This window comes from Protopterus annectens, chromosome 3.part1, assembly GCF_019279795.1.
Source record: "Protopterus annectens isolate FY-2018-M chromosome 3.part1, PAN1.0, whole genome shotgun sequence".
NCBI lineage: Eukaryota > Metazoa > Chordata > Ceratodontiformes > Protopteridae > Protopterus > Protopterus annectens.
Genome location: NC_056732.1, coordinates 440,648,933 through 440,665,860, shown reverse-complemented (window position 1 = coordinate 440,665,860; position 16,928 = coordinate 440,648,933). Strand labels below are relative to the sequence as shown.

Here is a 16,928-nt window from a genome sequence, read left to right as displayed (position 1 = left end):
TTTGACAAAGCAACATGGTCTGCTGATCATACTCTCCCAAGCTGACAAATATTGAATTCCCTTATAATGACACAAGAAAGGCAGATAACTGTTGAAATCAATCATTTTTTGCTCATATTTTGGCATCATCTTCTGAGATGGTAACCTGGGCCAGGCTCATACCAACCTGAGACACAGTCTAAAAACTCTAATGTCTTTCTTCATATAGACAAGGGAGGTACATATCAGGTCATTTACACCTGGTAGATGTGGAATAATGACTTGAATGCATGTGTGACTTGGCGAATCCTGGCTCCAGATAAGCAACAGTTATCTTCTCCTGATTCAGCCTGGTTAGAGGGACATCAGTATATCTTACAATGTCCCTTTGATGAGAGTCCTGGGAAATGTTTGCTTGCCTTAAGGACTTAGTGTTTGGGGCTCCATTGGGAGTGACATTATGTGTGGTGTTAGTTTTTGGGCTTGCTAAGGCATGGCTTTGACAGCAAGTCATCTAGGTGGTATTTGTTGTTTAGGAAGATTGCTTTTAAGTGCTTCAGTATACATTAGTCTGTGTGTGCTGTGTGTTAGGTAAGGTGGGTGGTGTATGTGTGGTACTGACAACCTGAGATTAACTTGTATGCAAGAGCTTAGCTTCCAGTGTCCTCGTGTAATTACACCTCTTGCATACTGTGTCTGCATTTCAAGGATTAACTGGTTATCAGTAAACATGAGACCATGACTACATGGTCTCAAGACACCCATACCCACCAGGCTGGCTACACAGAATTTAGGACATTGCATGCCCATACTGTTCAGTCCTTTCATTTGTGAGCTACAAGGTGTACTGGAGTTAGAAGGTTATTACAGGGGTTTTGTTTGTGCAGACTAATAAGGGTGCTTTATTGTGGTAGATTAAGCTAAACAGTACTAAATTCAACTAATTTTAATGCTTACACAATACTGAATACAGCACTGGAAGCCTAACTAGCTGCTCTAAGCTTGTTGGCACACAAGGTATTTGCACTACATTGGTGCTTTACAGAATATAATTTTGCGAACCATTCTATACAGAAAATTTGTTTTCTACGCGTTTGTTAGTGTATAGAGGGCACTGCCAACACACACAAACAAAATTTACAGCAGAACAGAAAAAAAAAAGAAAACTAAATAAGCCCACTAGCCAATAAAATAACTACACTACAAGTCATTTTGTACGTTTCCCAAGTTGGGCAGACCAGGCAAATACTTCCTGCTACAAGATAAATAAACCCAGTCCTCTTGATGTAAAAACACATTAGAAGTGACAAACCGCTTAAATGACTAGCTGGAAATCCCTTGCTGAAGGTAATTTCAAGACAGTAACAGTGAGAGGAAGAGCGTTTTTTTTTTTTTTTATTAATTCAGTGAAAATCACATACAGAAGCAGGAAACAAAAGCAATCACTCAAAATAACTAAAGTACAACTTAGCAATCAAAGGTGCTTAACTTTACCTGGATGGCAGTAGACTAAAGTATAACACATCTAGAATGCAGGCTAGGACTACAAGCTAACGTTACTCCACAATAAAACTGGTTTCCCAGGTGGGCACTCAGCATCATGAGTCTATGGAAAACAATGGGTAGGAACAGTACATAAGCAGCTTACAGTTAATAGCAATGAAAGAGGGGATGGATGGACTTTGGAAATCAGATAATCACAAGGAGTGGAGGGCAGAGACACAAACTTACACAACAGCGGAAAGGTGGGAGGGTTGGGAAATTTTCAAGGAACAAGCAGGCAAGCTACAGAAGATAGCAATCAACTAAAAGCAATACTGGAGTTCTTTCAGAAACTTTAACTTAATGTGTTAATGGTGTATGGGGCAGATGTAGAATGCAAGCTGGTAAATAACCAAACAAACATGGTAACCAAAAGAAGACCTGTATCTGGATCGAAGATCCAGCTTATAATGTTTGACAAACATATTCACAGTAGACCAGATTGGTGTTGCAAAAATATTGTCCAGCTAAGAATATATGAAATAAACTGTTAGAAGTAGACAGACCTGGTAGAGTGAAGCTCATGACTTAGAGGAAGGGAGCAGTGCTTTGGAGTTGTAAACAAAGGTAATACAATCAAACAGCCATCTGGAAAAGGTAATCCCAAGAAACATCTAATCCTAATGTAGTTTTAGAAAAGGATACATACAGCTAATCATCTTTCGTCACATGTGATTCTAATACAATGTAAATAAAATCTAAGTTGACCGTGCATGTCCACTGTACGAAAAATGTATTCTCCCTTGTTAAGGGACAATAATACTAAATGGATGGTCTGGTTCAAGGCCGATTCAAGTGGCTATTTTAGGCACACAAGTGGGATAAGTTGTAAGAGGCACTCTGTCTCTGAAAACACTTAATATGAAGGCTTACAAGCAAAGCTTTAGTTCTGAAATTCTTCTGGCCAAAGTAACAGCTACCAGAAACAGTCTTCCAAGACAAATGTTTAAGGTTTGATGAACAATCAGATTCAAAGGGCAGCTTAGTAAAGCCCTGGAAAATTATCGTAATATCCCAGGGTAGACCAGGGTCCTTTATTGTCAGTCTTAAGGGAAAGGTTTCTTTTAGGAAGGTTTTAGGACCTTCAGAAACACGAATGGAGAATTGCTGGCACCTACATGAAAATTATATATGGCTGCTAGCTGAACCTTTATGGTAGAGAACAGTCTGAAAAATGGCTACTAGAAAATCCAGAATAAAAAGTAAGCGAGTGAAAAAGGTCTAAATCATTTCCTGTTGCCCATACAAACAATCTTTTCCATTTGCTTTTGTAAATATTCCAAGTGGAAGGTTTTTAAGATACAGTTAAGGATACATACCATCCTGGATGGAAGACCGGGATTTGTGGTCACCACTGGAACTGGAAAAAAACATGCAGTTAGTTTGTGGGACTTTATGCCCAGGTGAGGCTTGCTAGATGGATAAGAGACTGAATCTGGAAGAGGGTTCAGGACCAAAGAGGGTTGTAACAGAACAGGCCACAGAACCACACTTGTTGGGACCAAAAATGGACAATGAAGATCACCTTCACACAAAGCAGCTTTCTGAAGAAACTTCGTTATAAGAGTTGCTGGAGGGGAGGAAAAGGGAGATCAGGTGGCTAAGTACGGATCAAAGCATCCCTCAGAGACTATCCTTGTTGAGTGATGAGGACAAAGTAGCTGCTGCATTTGGTGTTGCTGCAGGTTGCAAAGTGACTGCAGCAAGGATGGTCCCACTGACAGAATTTTTTTTATTTCACTGTCTGAGGGACCACTCGTACGGCAACAGAATGTAGCTAATTAGCCTCTCCAACAGTGCACTGGATCAGCTGCAATGTGTATTGCTTAAAAAAAGCATTAAGATAGTGCTCATTACCAAATTCATTGCATCTCAACACAAAGGACATGAACAGGTTCCTCCCTGCTTGCTGATGTATCAGACTGCAAAAGGTACTGTCCCCATCTGGACAGAAAAATCACACCACAGGGAAGGTAGTCCTGAAGTTCCTACAACATTAGGAGGATTGACCTCCTCTCCAGGGCACCAATATGAAGATGAACCCCTTAAGAAGAGCACATTCCTTGGACAGTCCCCACCCTTTTAATGCCCCTTCACCCCAAGAGAGGCATCTATGGTAAATATGGCCATTAGGGAGGGGAAGATAATTGCACATCCTTGTGCTATCAGACAGGAAGTTATCCACCAAGATATGTGATGATGGCAAATGGAGGACACCTTAATCTGATGAGGACGCTATAGTGAGACCAATGGGCAGACAGAGTCCACTGCATGAACCCTCATCAAAAACCTGGCATTACAGACTAGTGTTCCACTAGTTGTCATGGATCACAGTAAGCAAAGGTTCAGATATGATGACAGATATACTATTGATATCCTGTGTCTGCAGTCGGAATGATGTCAGCTTTGAAGTGGGGGATGGGGGGGGGGTCTGGTTATCTGATGAACTGTAAGACTTGAGCAGGTTCTAATTTTGATTTTTCGTATTTTACGGAGATGCCAAAGGACTGACCCAATGGGGAAAAAAGTAGTCTCTTGAATGGATTAATGATGATTGCTTTGTTGAAGTTGTAATGAACAAGTCACCTACATATGGGAATACCAGGAACCCTTGCAGCTTGATGTCATACACTTGAACATCTGTTTAATGGTGTGAGACAAGGCACCATACAACATCTGCTGTGGAAAGCTTATGGTCATGTATTTGGGTTTGAACATCTTACGCCTCAACAGCAATGGGGTACAGGCCTCAAGCAAACCTTCAGTACCTCTATACAATCTGTTACTCTCCTCATGAGCTAGTACCATAAGGAAACCACCCTCCCTTCACTAGCAATGATACTGGCATCAGTTCCAGAGGCCTTCATAGAGGCTTCCAGAACTACCACCAGCAACATGAATTTGGTCTATGAAGTTATTATATTGGCCGAAAGCATGGCAGTCTCTAAAGGGATAATACCAGAGGCTGTGGCAGTAAAAAAAATTCCAAGTAAAAAGGTTATGAGTGGGCAACTCCAATCTCACTGTTGTCTACCACAGGAAAATCATTAGACAACAAAATGCTGTAATCTCTTTCCCTTCATTTCTTCATCTAAAAGTCTGCATTTTGAATAAAGGCTAGTGCAGGTCCTAGCACAACTTCATCAGAATTAGACAGTTCTGGAGATTTTCCATTGGAGGCTGGACTACCTTCGGGCTGAATCTGGCCCAATGCAGGTAACTGTCCATAACTGCCTCTGGGCCTAAACAGAACAAACAGTAAGAATGGAAATCATTGTATGGGATTTCTTACTGATATCTTTAATTTAACTACAAGAGACAGAAGCAGAAAAACTTCCCCCAACAGAGTACTTAGCTAAATTCCCAGAAGCAGGCTGATATCCAAACTCAAAATGGTAGCTCAAGTGTGTGACTCATGAATGACGCAAGAAGAATCATAAGAAGGCATTGGCCAACATGTCTTATACCATCAAAATCTTTAAATCGAAGTGGGAGTGAGCCTGCTGAAGGCAGAAGGGAGAAGGTAGAGTTCTGAAGTCAGACTGGTTGTCAGGCTCCCTGCCAACAGGAAAGCAAGATGTTATGACTTAATACAAAGATTTTTTTTAATACAATTAACATTTTTTTTTTGCTATCCTTCAGATGTCAAAAATACCATCTTCAAATGAAGCATCCTATGGTGGTGAAGTGAGAATAGGGTTGCCTTATTGTCAGAATGAAGGTAAGAGAGGGAAACATTTGGTTAACATAAGACAATTCTTCCATCTCCAAGTCCAAGATATCCTAATCTTTCTGTAGAGGGAGCTCCCTTTTCTTATGGAGTACCTCTGACACTGTGAATGAGCCAAACTGAAGAGATGTTATGAGGCTCCCTGAGGGGGGATGGGAGAAGGCCAACTCAGTCCAGTCCAAGACATGCTGACTGTGGTCTGTTTAGGCTTAGAGGCCTCAGACCTTGCTTTGTAGTGTGGTCTGCCTTGGAGACCCCTGTATGCAGGTGAATGCCAGAGGACATGACCTCTGGATGATTATGCTACAGGCCTCAGTAAAACCAGACAACATATGGGGGCTGTGAAGGCACCATTTCCAAAAGAGAGAGTCTTCAAGCCTAAGGTGGTTTCAGACTTCAGTGTAGTGTCATCAGACTCAACTTTTCTGTTCTACTTAGGGAGCTTCTCTGGAGTTGCCTTCTGAGGGGAAGTCAAAGCGCCAGCAGATGACATAGTGGACTATGACAAGACATGTCCTCTTCTGACTACTCCTGGAGAGATTCCACATAGTGCTTTATGATCCTCTAGTTTAAGCACACTGGGCACAAATGGGTACATCATGCCCTAGACCCAGGCAAAGACAACAAAAATATGAATCTCTGTGCAGTATGCAATTTTTGCACTTACGGTAATTATTAATCAAACTGTACTGGTCGTGTTCTTAAACCTCTGAAGTTTGGTATAACCTCTTTACCACATACAATACCAAATTATACAGTTTTTGATGGAAAAAGTGTGTCTTTTTTAATTTTATTTGCTGGTAAGGATGACCCCCTGAATATTTTCTCAAAGCTGAAAATCCTTACTATGACATAAAAGACTGAACCCATAATGCCTCATAACCTATATCAATGTACCGACTAAAATGCATCATAAGTGATTTCTTAGCTACTAGAAAGACAAGTTGTCAACTAGCTCTTACAGATGGAACAACTCGCACTGAATTAACACAAGAAAATGGTAGCAGTGAAACCACAATGTAAATAAGAAGCAGCTCCACTATAGGTGTAAGTTATTTCTGATTACTCAATGCACTGCAGTTGGATGTAAATCATTCAGCAATACTTGCACTACCATCATTTTTCTGGGTGTGGTTAAGGAAAAAATTGACTAAACTGTGCATCTACAAAAAACACAATATAATCTTAATTTTTTTACAAATCACTTGCAACTTTATCATGAGGAGTAAATCCTGAAATGAAACTAACTGCAAAAAAATACTTCCAAACAAACAATATACTAACACCAGAAACGTACAATTATCACTAGTGGAAACTAACAGCAACAACAGGGAAAAAGATTACTCCCCCAAAAGGGTAACTTATCTGCAGTGGCGGCTGGTAACTCCAAAGCAAAGAGGGCTACCGGAAGCAACTGAATGGGTGGAGCCAGATACAGTGAGTGGGGCCATATTACAGCAGGTCGATAACAGTTACGTATGATCAAACAGACATGGTCATTCACTTTCATCCAAAGACAGCTCAGGTACAGACCCACTCATTATATCCACTTAACTGAGTACGTACACCTTAGATATCTAGTCATAATCAAACTCCACAGGTCTCCTTTTTACCCACTAGTCTCCCCAGGACTCCCCCCAGTGTCCTCCTCGGTTTTCCCCTCAATGGCCACACGCCACCCAGACTACTTTTTTCTTGCTTTTTCATACTGTCTTACTTTTTACCAGCCCCTTCTCCAGTGCTTTTAACACTCTGTAACTGGCCAACACTCCACTGTAATTTAAGTCGGGAGGAAGCAACAGAGTTAAGATAGGAGTCTGCTAGGACCCCAGAAGTCAAAGTTGTAGAAACACTGAGGTGATCTTAGATTTTTTTTAACTAACTTTTGACTTGACAATAATGGACTGAACAAAAAAATAATGAATAAGGAAATGTACGGTCTCTGGGAAAAGTGCCTGCCTTCCTACCCCTCCAAAAAGATAAGTTATCTTCTGTGTACACTGTTGTGTTAGATTGGGATGAAACGTCAAAGAAAAAACGGTCAGCGACATGTACTATACTGAGAGTTTGGGAGAAGAGCTAATGCACTTGAATAAAATCCACAAAGAGAAAAGGAGTGCACATAGAAGGAATATTCAGCCAAAGACACAACAGGAAAACCAAGTGCTGTTACACAGCAAATTGCTCACTGCAATACTCAGCTAATAATCAGTTGCTGTAGTTGCTGTAGCACACATCCTGCCAGACCACCACAGACAGCTACTTATGGAGTATAGTGCTTATGCCTGAATGTTACAGAAAGTGAAAAAAAATGCACACTACTTGTGCAAAGTCAGAATAATAAATGCTTATTTTAAACAAATGACAACAGTGTCAGTCACTTTTATCTACAGACACCCCCTGCATCCAATTAAAGCCAACTTTATTGAATGACTATACCTCATTTATCAGAATGTAATAAAATAAAATAGCAACAATTGGACAGTCATTTTATTTAACTCCCTACACACACAAAAAGATGTGACCATCAATTTCCCCCAACAACAAATTGCCCATGTCTGCATATGCACTTCAATGAAATAAAAATGAAACCTTTTCCCCATGACTCCTTTAGCAGTTAGCCCATGTCTGCACAAGTACTTCACTGATATCAAAATGAAACATTTTTCCCAATGACCCCTTCCTCAGTTCCCCATGTCTGTACAAGCACTTCACTGACATCAAAGTGAAACATTCCCCACATGACCCCTTCAGCACTGACATCAAAGTGAAACATTCCCCACATGACCCCTTCAGCAGTAAGTCCATGTCTGCACAAGTACTTTACTGACATTAAAATGAAACATTTTCCCAAAGACCCCTTCAGCAGTTAGTCCGTGTCTGCAAAAGCACTTCACTGACATTAAAATGAAAACTCCCCCCCCAATGACCTTTCAGTGGCTCGTCCATGTATGCACACTTTCATATACATGCACTCATATACACAACACACACACACACACACACACACACACACACACACACACACACACACACACACACACACACACACACACACACAATTTACCTTCTTCCCACATCCTGGCGGTAGCACACACAGTACCTGGAAAAAAACCCCTATCAAAATAAATAAAAACTTCCTTGCACTCAAGCTTCGTCTTGCACATTAAGTACTTCTTTACTGGCTCAGGCTGTCTAAGGTGAGCCAATAGGAAGGGCTCCTCGCTACATGCAGCAGTCTGGTGGTCTGCCGAGTCACTCATTGAGTAACACTGCTGAATGCTACCGATCAAACCAGACTGATGATTGGGAAGCCTAATGCCAGTCTGTTTTCAAAACAGCCCAATAATCGTAGGAAGAATTTTTTGTTTGTTTTGGATCACCTCAGAAAGCAATGTAAAGTTAACAAAATGCAGTTGAGTTTCTGAGTTAGCACTTTTTTCCTCTTTTTAGCACTGGGGAATGCAGCCAATCAACCAGTACCACAAGCCACCCCCCCAGCTTATCTGGAAACTTGAAGCAAGCTGAGCATCAGTCGGATATGCAACTGGACACTGGATCTACTCATATGAACTACTGCAAGAAAGATATGATGATGGCAGAACATTCATTTATACCACCAAGGTCCTAACTCCTGCATTAGAGTTGGTCTGCTGGGCAGACCTTTGGGTTTCTGCAAACAGGAACTGCCTGCAGGTATCCTAAGAGTCAGTAATGCAGCAGCAAATTAGATAACATCTAGATACATTCCACAGTTATCAATGGGAAAAACAAAAATTAGAAAAAAAATCTGGAAATATGCTAAAGATGAATTAAAAATGCAATTACTAAAATAAGCTGGAATGTAAAGCTGGCCTAAACAAATAAAGAAATACAACAATTAAGTACGTATCACATTAGATCTTCTTTACCCATGTCCTTTCACTTCAAAACTGAAAAAGACTGGTTGCCACAGTAATATTGAATCTGCACATCTCCCACAGCTCAAGCTCCTACCAAACTCCCACAATGCTCCTTGCTTCGTTCTCCATGTGGAGTTTACTATATCCAGCATCAGACCACAAAGGAAATGAAGTAGCCACTATAAAAATTAATGGAAACGCCTGCTCTAGTAAAGGCTTTGTGAGAACAGAACAATGCCTATCAGGAAGGCAGAAACAAAGATTTGGATGGGGAAAAGAGAGGCGGGTTTGCTGAAATGTACAAACATGGAACATGAAGATCTAAAGTTGTGACAAGTACATATTTTCATATCTAACTTTATCCAGTCGAACCACCTCAATACTACATTTAGAGTCCACAGCTAAGCACTTTGGGTGCATCATGACAGAATACAATACAGTACTGTGGTCCTGAAATAAGATCTGGATGTAGAGATCACACCATACTTTACTACTATGCAAAAGTTCCCAGAGAAGCCCATATCACACAGGAACAGGTCATTGTCTCTCATATTCTTTAAGAATGCTAATAAAAATGGCCACATATCTAGTGGAATGAGCTCTAGGCTTATGTGGAAAGATTCTGTTAATGGAACTCTAGCAGAAGTAACAGTCTACTAACTGGCATGGGCACAAACATTTGACAGTTTCTGACCTACTTGTGAGGGGCAAAGGAAAGTAACAACTGAGCATGTTTTCCTAAATCCATAGTCCATTCTAAACAGAATATAAGTTGACTGTGAACATCTAAGCTAGGAACTAAAAATACTCATGGCCCTCAAGCTTCAGGAAGCCTTAAAGCCAGCATAATGCAGGTGAGTGAAGCTGCTCCACTACATTCTTAGATGTAAGGTCTACCTTTGTTTTAGCTTTGGAAACTGTAGCCTTTAACCAAGTATTCAAGTCATCAAACAGATCTTACGGCGATATGAGTTTAAGAACCCTGCTCTAGCAATATAGTATGTACTCTCAACCTGAATATTGTCAGTGGGGGGTGATACGGGCAGATTGAATGATTGGTCAGTGTTAAGTTCTGAAGCTACTTTATGCATAAAGAGTGAATTTGTATGTAGGGAAATCCTGTATTTAAGGACAAACAATGCTGGTACTAGAAATCGGCAGTTTACAGACTCTCCTTGTTGATGTAACAGCCATAAGAAACTGTGGCTTCCAAGAACGGTGTAAAAGATCAACTGAATTAGCTTTCTGAAAAGGGGGAATGGACAACTTTCAATGGAAGAAAATGGAGATCCTTTGGAGGGATGGATTTCTAATGGTAGTGCAGAGAGTAAAAGTCCCTCATATAATGGCTTTGCAGACTTTCAGTACCACTAAGAAAGACAGCTAAACCCTTAATGAAAGCTGGACATGGCTGTCAGGTGAAAATCTGAAGCCTGCATCAAATAGGTTAGGCAAAAAAAAACAAAAAAACAAAATTAAAGGAATGAATACTGAAGGGATCCAAGCCTTGAATGCCCACATGGAAAAAATGTTTACATTTACTTTTGTAGACAATCCTCATACAGGTTATTTTGAGATGCAGTAAGGATATGGACATCTTTCAGAGATATGAAGGATCCCTGGCTATCATGGAGAAACTATGCAATTAATCTGACTGTAAGATAATGCTCAGGAAACAGATGAGGCAAAGGATTCATAAGTGTATCCAGATAAAGAGCCAATCTTTTTGACATGGCGCCAGAGCAGAGGAGATCATACTTGCCATATAGGGCTAGGAGGATTACTGTGGCTATACACAACTTGGCTTTCTGTAGGAATTTCTTCATGAGGTGAAGAGATGGAAAAGCACAAAGAAGCCCTCCTGGCTATCTTTAGACTAGAACCTCCAATAATGTCTTTCCCTGTGTGGGGATGCAGAGAGAGAGGTTTCCCCTCAGAAATGGGTCACTCATATGGCATCAGATTGTAGCTGCCGAGTCGGTTTGTTTATGAATTTAGCTTGACCAAAGATGTGTGCTACCATGAGAAAAATTTTGCAAGATCACGACCCCTTCTTAAATTCATGACTTTCTGACAGCACAGGATATAAATCAGATTTCTCCCAGTTTGTCTATACACACATGGACAATACGGCAGTAGTATGGTATACTTATCACAGCCTGGGAAAGGCAGTTTTGAAAAGCATGCAAAGCTAAGGAGGACCACCAATAGTAAGCAAACTGGTCTGCTGCTGAGTTCACAACCCTTGGACCATCTACCCTAAACAAGGCAGTCCATCCCAGGATAGATGTGTCCATGACGACTACGACTGACAGCAGAGAAGTGGCAAAGGGTATCCATACTCAGACTGGGAATATGCTGTCATCACAGTAGATGTGTACAACACTCTCACAACCAGATATTCTAATCCATGTATGCCTCCAGCTGGACTCTGAAGGCACACGGTAGTACCACTCACAAAGTACCCTGCTAAGGGAAGGAGATTAACTAATGTTGCCACGATACCCAATACTTTGAGGACAACTAATGCAGGTGAGGCATGGCAATGAAGCAGAAGGATGACTAAAGTCTGCAAAGTAGACTGCCTTGACGCAGTGTGAAAAGCTGCCAAAGTGTGCCAAGATGGCTGCCTATAAAACAATGTGTGTGACGGCTTCAACTAGGAGTTTGAAGTGCCCATTAATATTAACTAGGGCAGACTAGAGCAAGTAGTGCCTTGTGTTTGTTTTATATATGCATATATATATATGCATATATATATATATATGCATATATATATATATATATATATATATATATATATATATATATATATATATATATATATATATATATATATATATATATATATGCATATATATATATATATATGCATATATATATATATATATGCATATATATATATATATATATATATATATATATATATATATATATATATATATATATATATATATATATATATATATATATATATATATATATATATATATATATATATATATATATATATATATATATATATATATATATATATATATATATATATATATATATATATATATATATATATATATATGCATACATATATATATATATATATATATATATATATATATATATATATATATATATATATATATATGCATATATATATATATATATATATATATATATATGCATATATATATATATATATATATATATATATATGCATATATATATATATATATGCATACATATATATATATATATATATATATATATATATATATATATATATATATATATATATATATATATATATATATATATATATATATATATATATATATATATATATATATATATATATATATATATATATATATATATGCATATATATATATATATATATATATATATATATATATATATATATATATATATGCATATATATACATATATATATGCATATATATACATATATATATGCATATATATATATATATATATATATATATATATATATATATATATATATACATATATGTATATATATACATATATGCATATATACATATATATATATATATATATATATATATATATATATATATATATATATATATGCCATATATATATATGCATATATATATATATATATATATATATATATATATATATATATACATATATGCATATATATATATATATATATATATATATATATATATATGTATATATATATATATATATATATATATATATATGCATATATATATATATATATATATATATATGTATATATATATATATATATATATATATATATATGCATATATATATATATATATATATATATATATATATATGCATATATATATATATATATATATATATATATATATATATATGCATATATATATATATATATATATATATATGCATATATATATATATATATATATATATATATATATATATATATATATGTATATATATATATATATATATATATATATATGCATATATATATATATATATATATATATATATATATATATATATATATATGCATATATATATATATATATATATATATATGTATATATATATATATATATATATATATATATATGTATATATATGCATATATATATATATATATGTATATATATGCATATATATATATATATATATATATATATATATATATATATATATATATATATATATATATATATATATATATATGCATATATATATATATATATGCATATATATATATATATATATATATATATATACATATATATATATATATATATATATATATATATGCATATATATATATATATATATATATATATATATATATGTATATATGCATATATATGCATATATATATATATATATATATATATATATATATATATATATATATATGCATATATATATATATGCATATATATATATATGCATATATATATATATATATATATATATATATATATATATATATATATATATGCATATATATATATATGCATATATATATATATATATATATATATATATATGCATATATATATATATATATATATATATATATATATGCATATAAATATACATATATATATATATATATATATACATATATATATATATATATATATCTAGATAGAAGGCCACTGAAATAGGTTAAATCGGATGGGGTCTTACAAGACTCAAAGTGATACAAATGTCACCTTAGTGCAGCTTGTATCTTACCAAGTATACGGAGACTTGCGCTAAAATTTCTCACGAAAGTAGAAGGATTTAAGTCCTTTAATTTTCTTGGTAAATTATATCATTGAGGCCTTTCTAGCTGAGCACAAAGCTTTGATTTATACATACCAAAAGGGACACTGTATTCAATAATGGCTCTGATGATGAAAGAATGCAGCTGCAGGACTGCTTGAATATCCCTATGGAAATTAACTGGGCCATACATGATTTCCCTGAACATGGTAGAAATATGGTGGCTGAATGAAAGAGTTGTCCACAAACATACCATTTGCTGTTCAGTGTTATGACCTCAAAGCTGTGTATTGGCTATAGTAGCACTTGCTTTATTAGTGTGTGTTTGGATGTCCACATTATAGCAGTGAAATTTGTGAGTGGAATGCTGTGAAGTGTGTCAACATAGAACTCACTTGAGTACACATACAGCCATTAGCAAATAACATCTTAAGTGCATAAAAAATTAAATGCTAGCAATTGCAAAAACAACATATACATAAATTGCCATGTTCAAAACTAAGCATGACAAAACCGAGTATCAAACAACTACAGCATAAATTTCTCAAGGAGAACATAAGATCAAATTGATGTGAGATACTCCCCAACCCTTTTTATTTTAATTAAGATGCAGTCTTCCATAAAATCAACTCTGTACTGTAAAACGTAATTCTGACCAACCTTGAAAATATATTACTCTACAAAACAGAAAAATGCATGTCCATTTCTGTTGACTGATAACAAGCAACACCAACTACATATTTAGCAAATATTTTGTTTCAAAATACAGAAATTATTTAAAATTACACAAACAGCTAAAAGGCTTACTTTTTCCATGACTTCTGGAAAGGAGAAGCTCCATCTCTGCAAGACTGGTCTTGGTACTGTTTATCTGTGCCAGCAGAGCTACCAAGGGCAGCAACTGCTGCACATGAAGCAGAAGGTATTCCTTGATCGGAGGTCTCAAGACTCCTGTCATCTGTTGACATTCTAGTGTAAAAAGAAAAATAGCTGTGTTTTTAACTCTGTGACAGAGTTTGCTCAAATGTTTTTAAAAACATACACATCTTAAAGCATTTTAAATTGACTTTGTTACACTTCATTTAAGTTGAAATTCGACTTTAAATTCACTACAATGTTAAATGAGCTCTTGCAGTGGAAATCAGACAGGCCTCCCACTATACTGGCTGCACAACATAATATCATCCAAATAAATGAAAGTAAGTGCCCTACAATAGGGTCACTAGCAGCAAAACATTTTAAGCATAATTAGAATGCAAATTACACTGCAAGACTACATTCAATACACTGATATATATTCACTGAGCCACACACAGTGAAATGACCATTACACTGGAACATATATGTTCACAACTGTAGACCTAAAGCTGCAAAAAATATACTTTTGCATTTGCTAGTTCCAAACTGATATTCCTTCTGACAAGTGCAACAGGAAAGTATTTACGTGGGAACCTCACCCTACACATAGTTTTTATTTTTTTTTAATATAATATAGCAACTCCACCAGTTGCACAACCACAATGAAAGGGAATACACCAACAATTTAAACAGTGACACATTTATCAGACTATAGCAGTGTGCTCTTGACAGTCACCTCTCTAGTCCACCAGATTATACATTCAACAAAATACATGTCAATTATTATTTTTATATATATATATATATATATATATATATATATATATATATATATATATATATATATTATATATACACACACACACACACACACACACTTGTGTGCAGACGTTACTATTACAGAAATACATGTCTGCATATGCATACATGTGTGCGCCGCAAATGATGGAATCCAGAGTCATACAGCTGCACAGAAAAAAAAAAACATACTGTGAATCACTGCCTGGCACAAAAAGAATCCACAGCAGTAGTGATTTTACACAATATATATAAGAAACATCAATTACCAGGTAAAAAATTTCATACACTTCTAACTATATAACATCACAGAACCACACCAGTCTATGCCACACTCAACAAAATGGGCATTCAATTAAATAGTATTTTAACATTTGGATTCAACCAAATGGCATTCAGCTAAAGGACATGGTTCCATATGCATCTGGGAATGTTTTAATATGTAAAGCAACATGTAAAAGACAACAGACATTTGTACTTGCCTTCTCCACAGCAGAATTCTTACTCAGAAACTTCAATTTTAAATTCTCCAAATGTTTACAGTTTCTAATACCTTGATAGGAATGGACCGCATTCCTAAGTCAAGGTAGCATTCAAAGTTCATCAAATTAGTATTTCTTTGAACTTTGATAGCTTTCAAGAGTGTTCGCAGCAACTGCAATGTTCCCAGAATTGCCTTCTTCTGCATAAGAAGTTGAATCATACTTAATTATGCCTGAAAATTACTATTAGCTTATTATTACTAGCCCTGTTGCTCTTACTACTATTGGAACTACCTCAATGTTCATAGGTTCATAGGTTCGTACTAGGCTATCTGCCCTAGGGCATTTATAAGCCTAGCCAGAGTGTATGTGGCTTACACCACCCCTTAGGATGAGAATACTACGCCCTTTTAGGGTTTAGTTTACTATGCCTCTGTCTAGTAGTGACAAAGACATGACCCCCGGGGTAAACCTATGATCTCACATCCACTCGTCGAGATTTCTCTTGAATAGAGTCAGTGAGGGGCTCTGCCTAACACGGACTGGGATTCTGTTCCAGAGTGTAGGGAGCCTCTGGGTTATGAATCTGTCCCTCCAGCACGTTCTATTTATTTCTGTGTTGAGGTTTAAGTCACTTGTTCTCGTGGCTCTGATGGATTTGGATTTTCTGAGGTGGAGCATGTCCATTAATTCAGGATTGGACATGGCCTTGTACGTCAGGCACAGATCACCTCTGAGTAGGCGGTATGCGACTGAATAGAGCTGGAGTTTTTTCAGTCGGGCAGCATATGACATATGTTTAAGACCCTTTATCCTCTTGGTGAGGAACTTTTGGGGTCTTTCCAACTGCTGCAG

The 16,928-nt window shown here is 36.1% G+C and overlaps 1 protein-coding gene across 1 annotated transcript in view; it reads right to left on the bottom strand.

The window, feature by feature from the left end:
- The window catches only part of KMT2C (lysine methyltransferase 2C), a gene marked incomplete in the record, with an annotated part of 4,117,755 nt that overhangs the window by 3,831,469 nt on the left and 269,358 nt on the right, over nucleotides 1-16,928 (bottom strand). Inside the window, 1 exon segment of the mRNA XM_044066891.1 lies at nucleotides 14,743-14,904. Within this exon segment, the coding sequence (XP_043922826.1) occupies nucleotides 14,743-14,903 (161 nt within the window).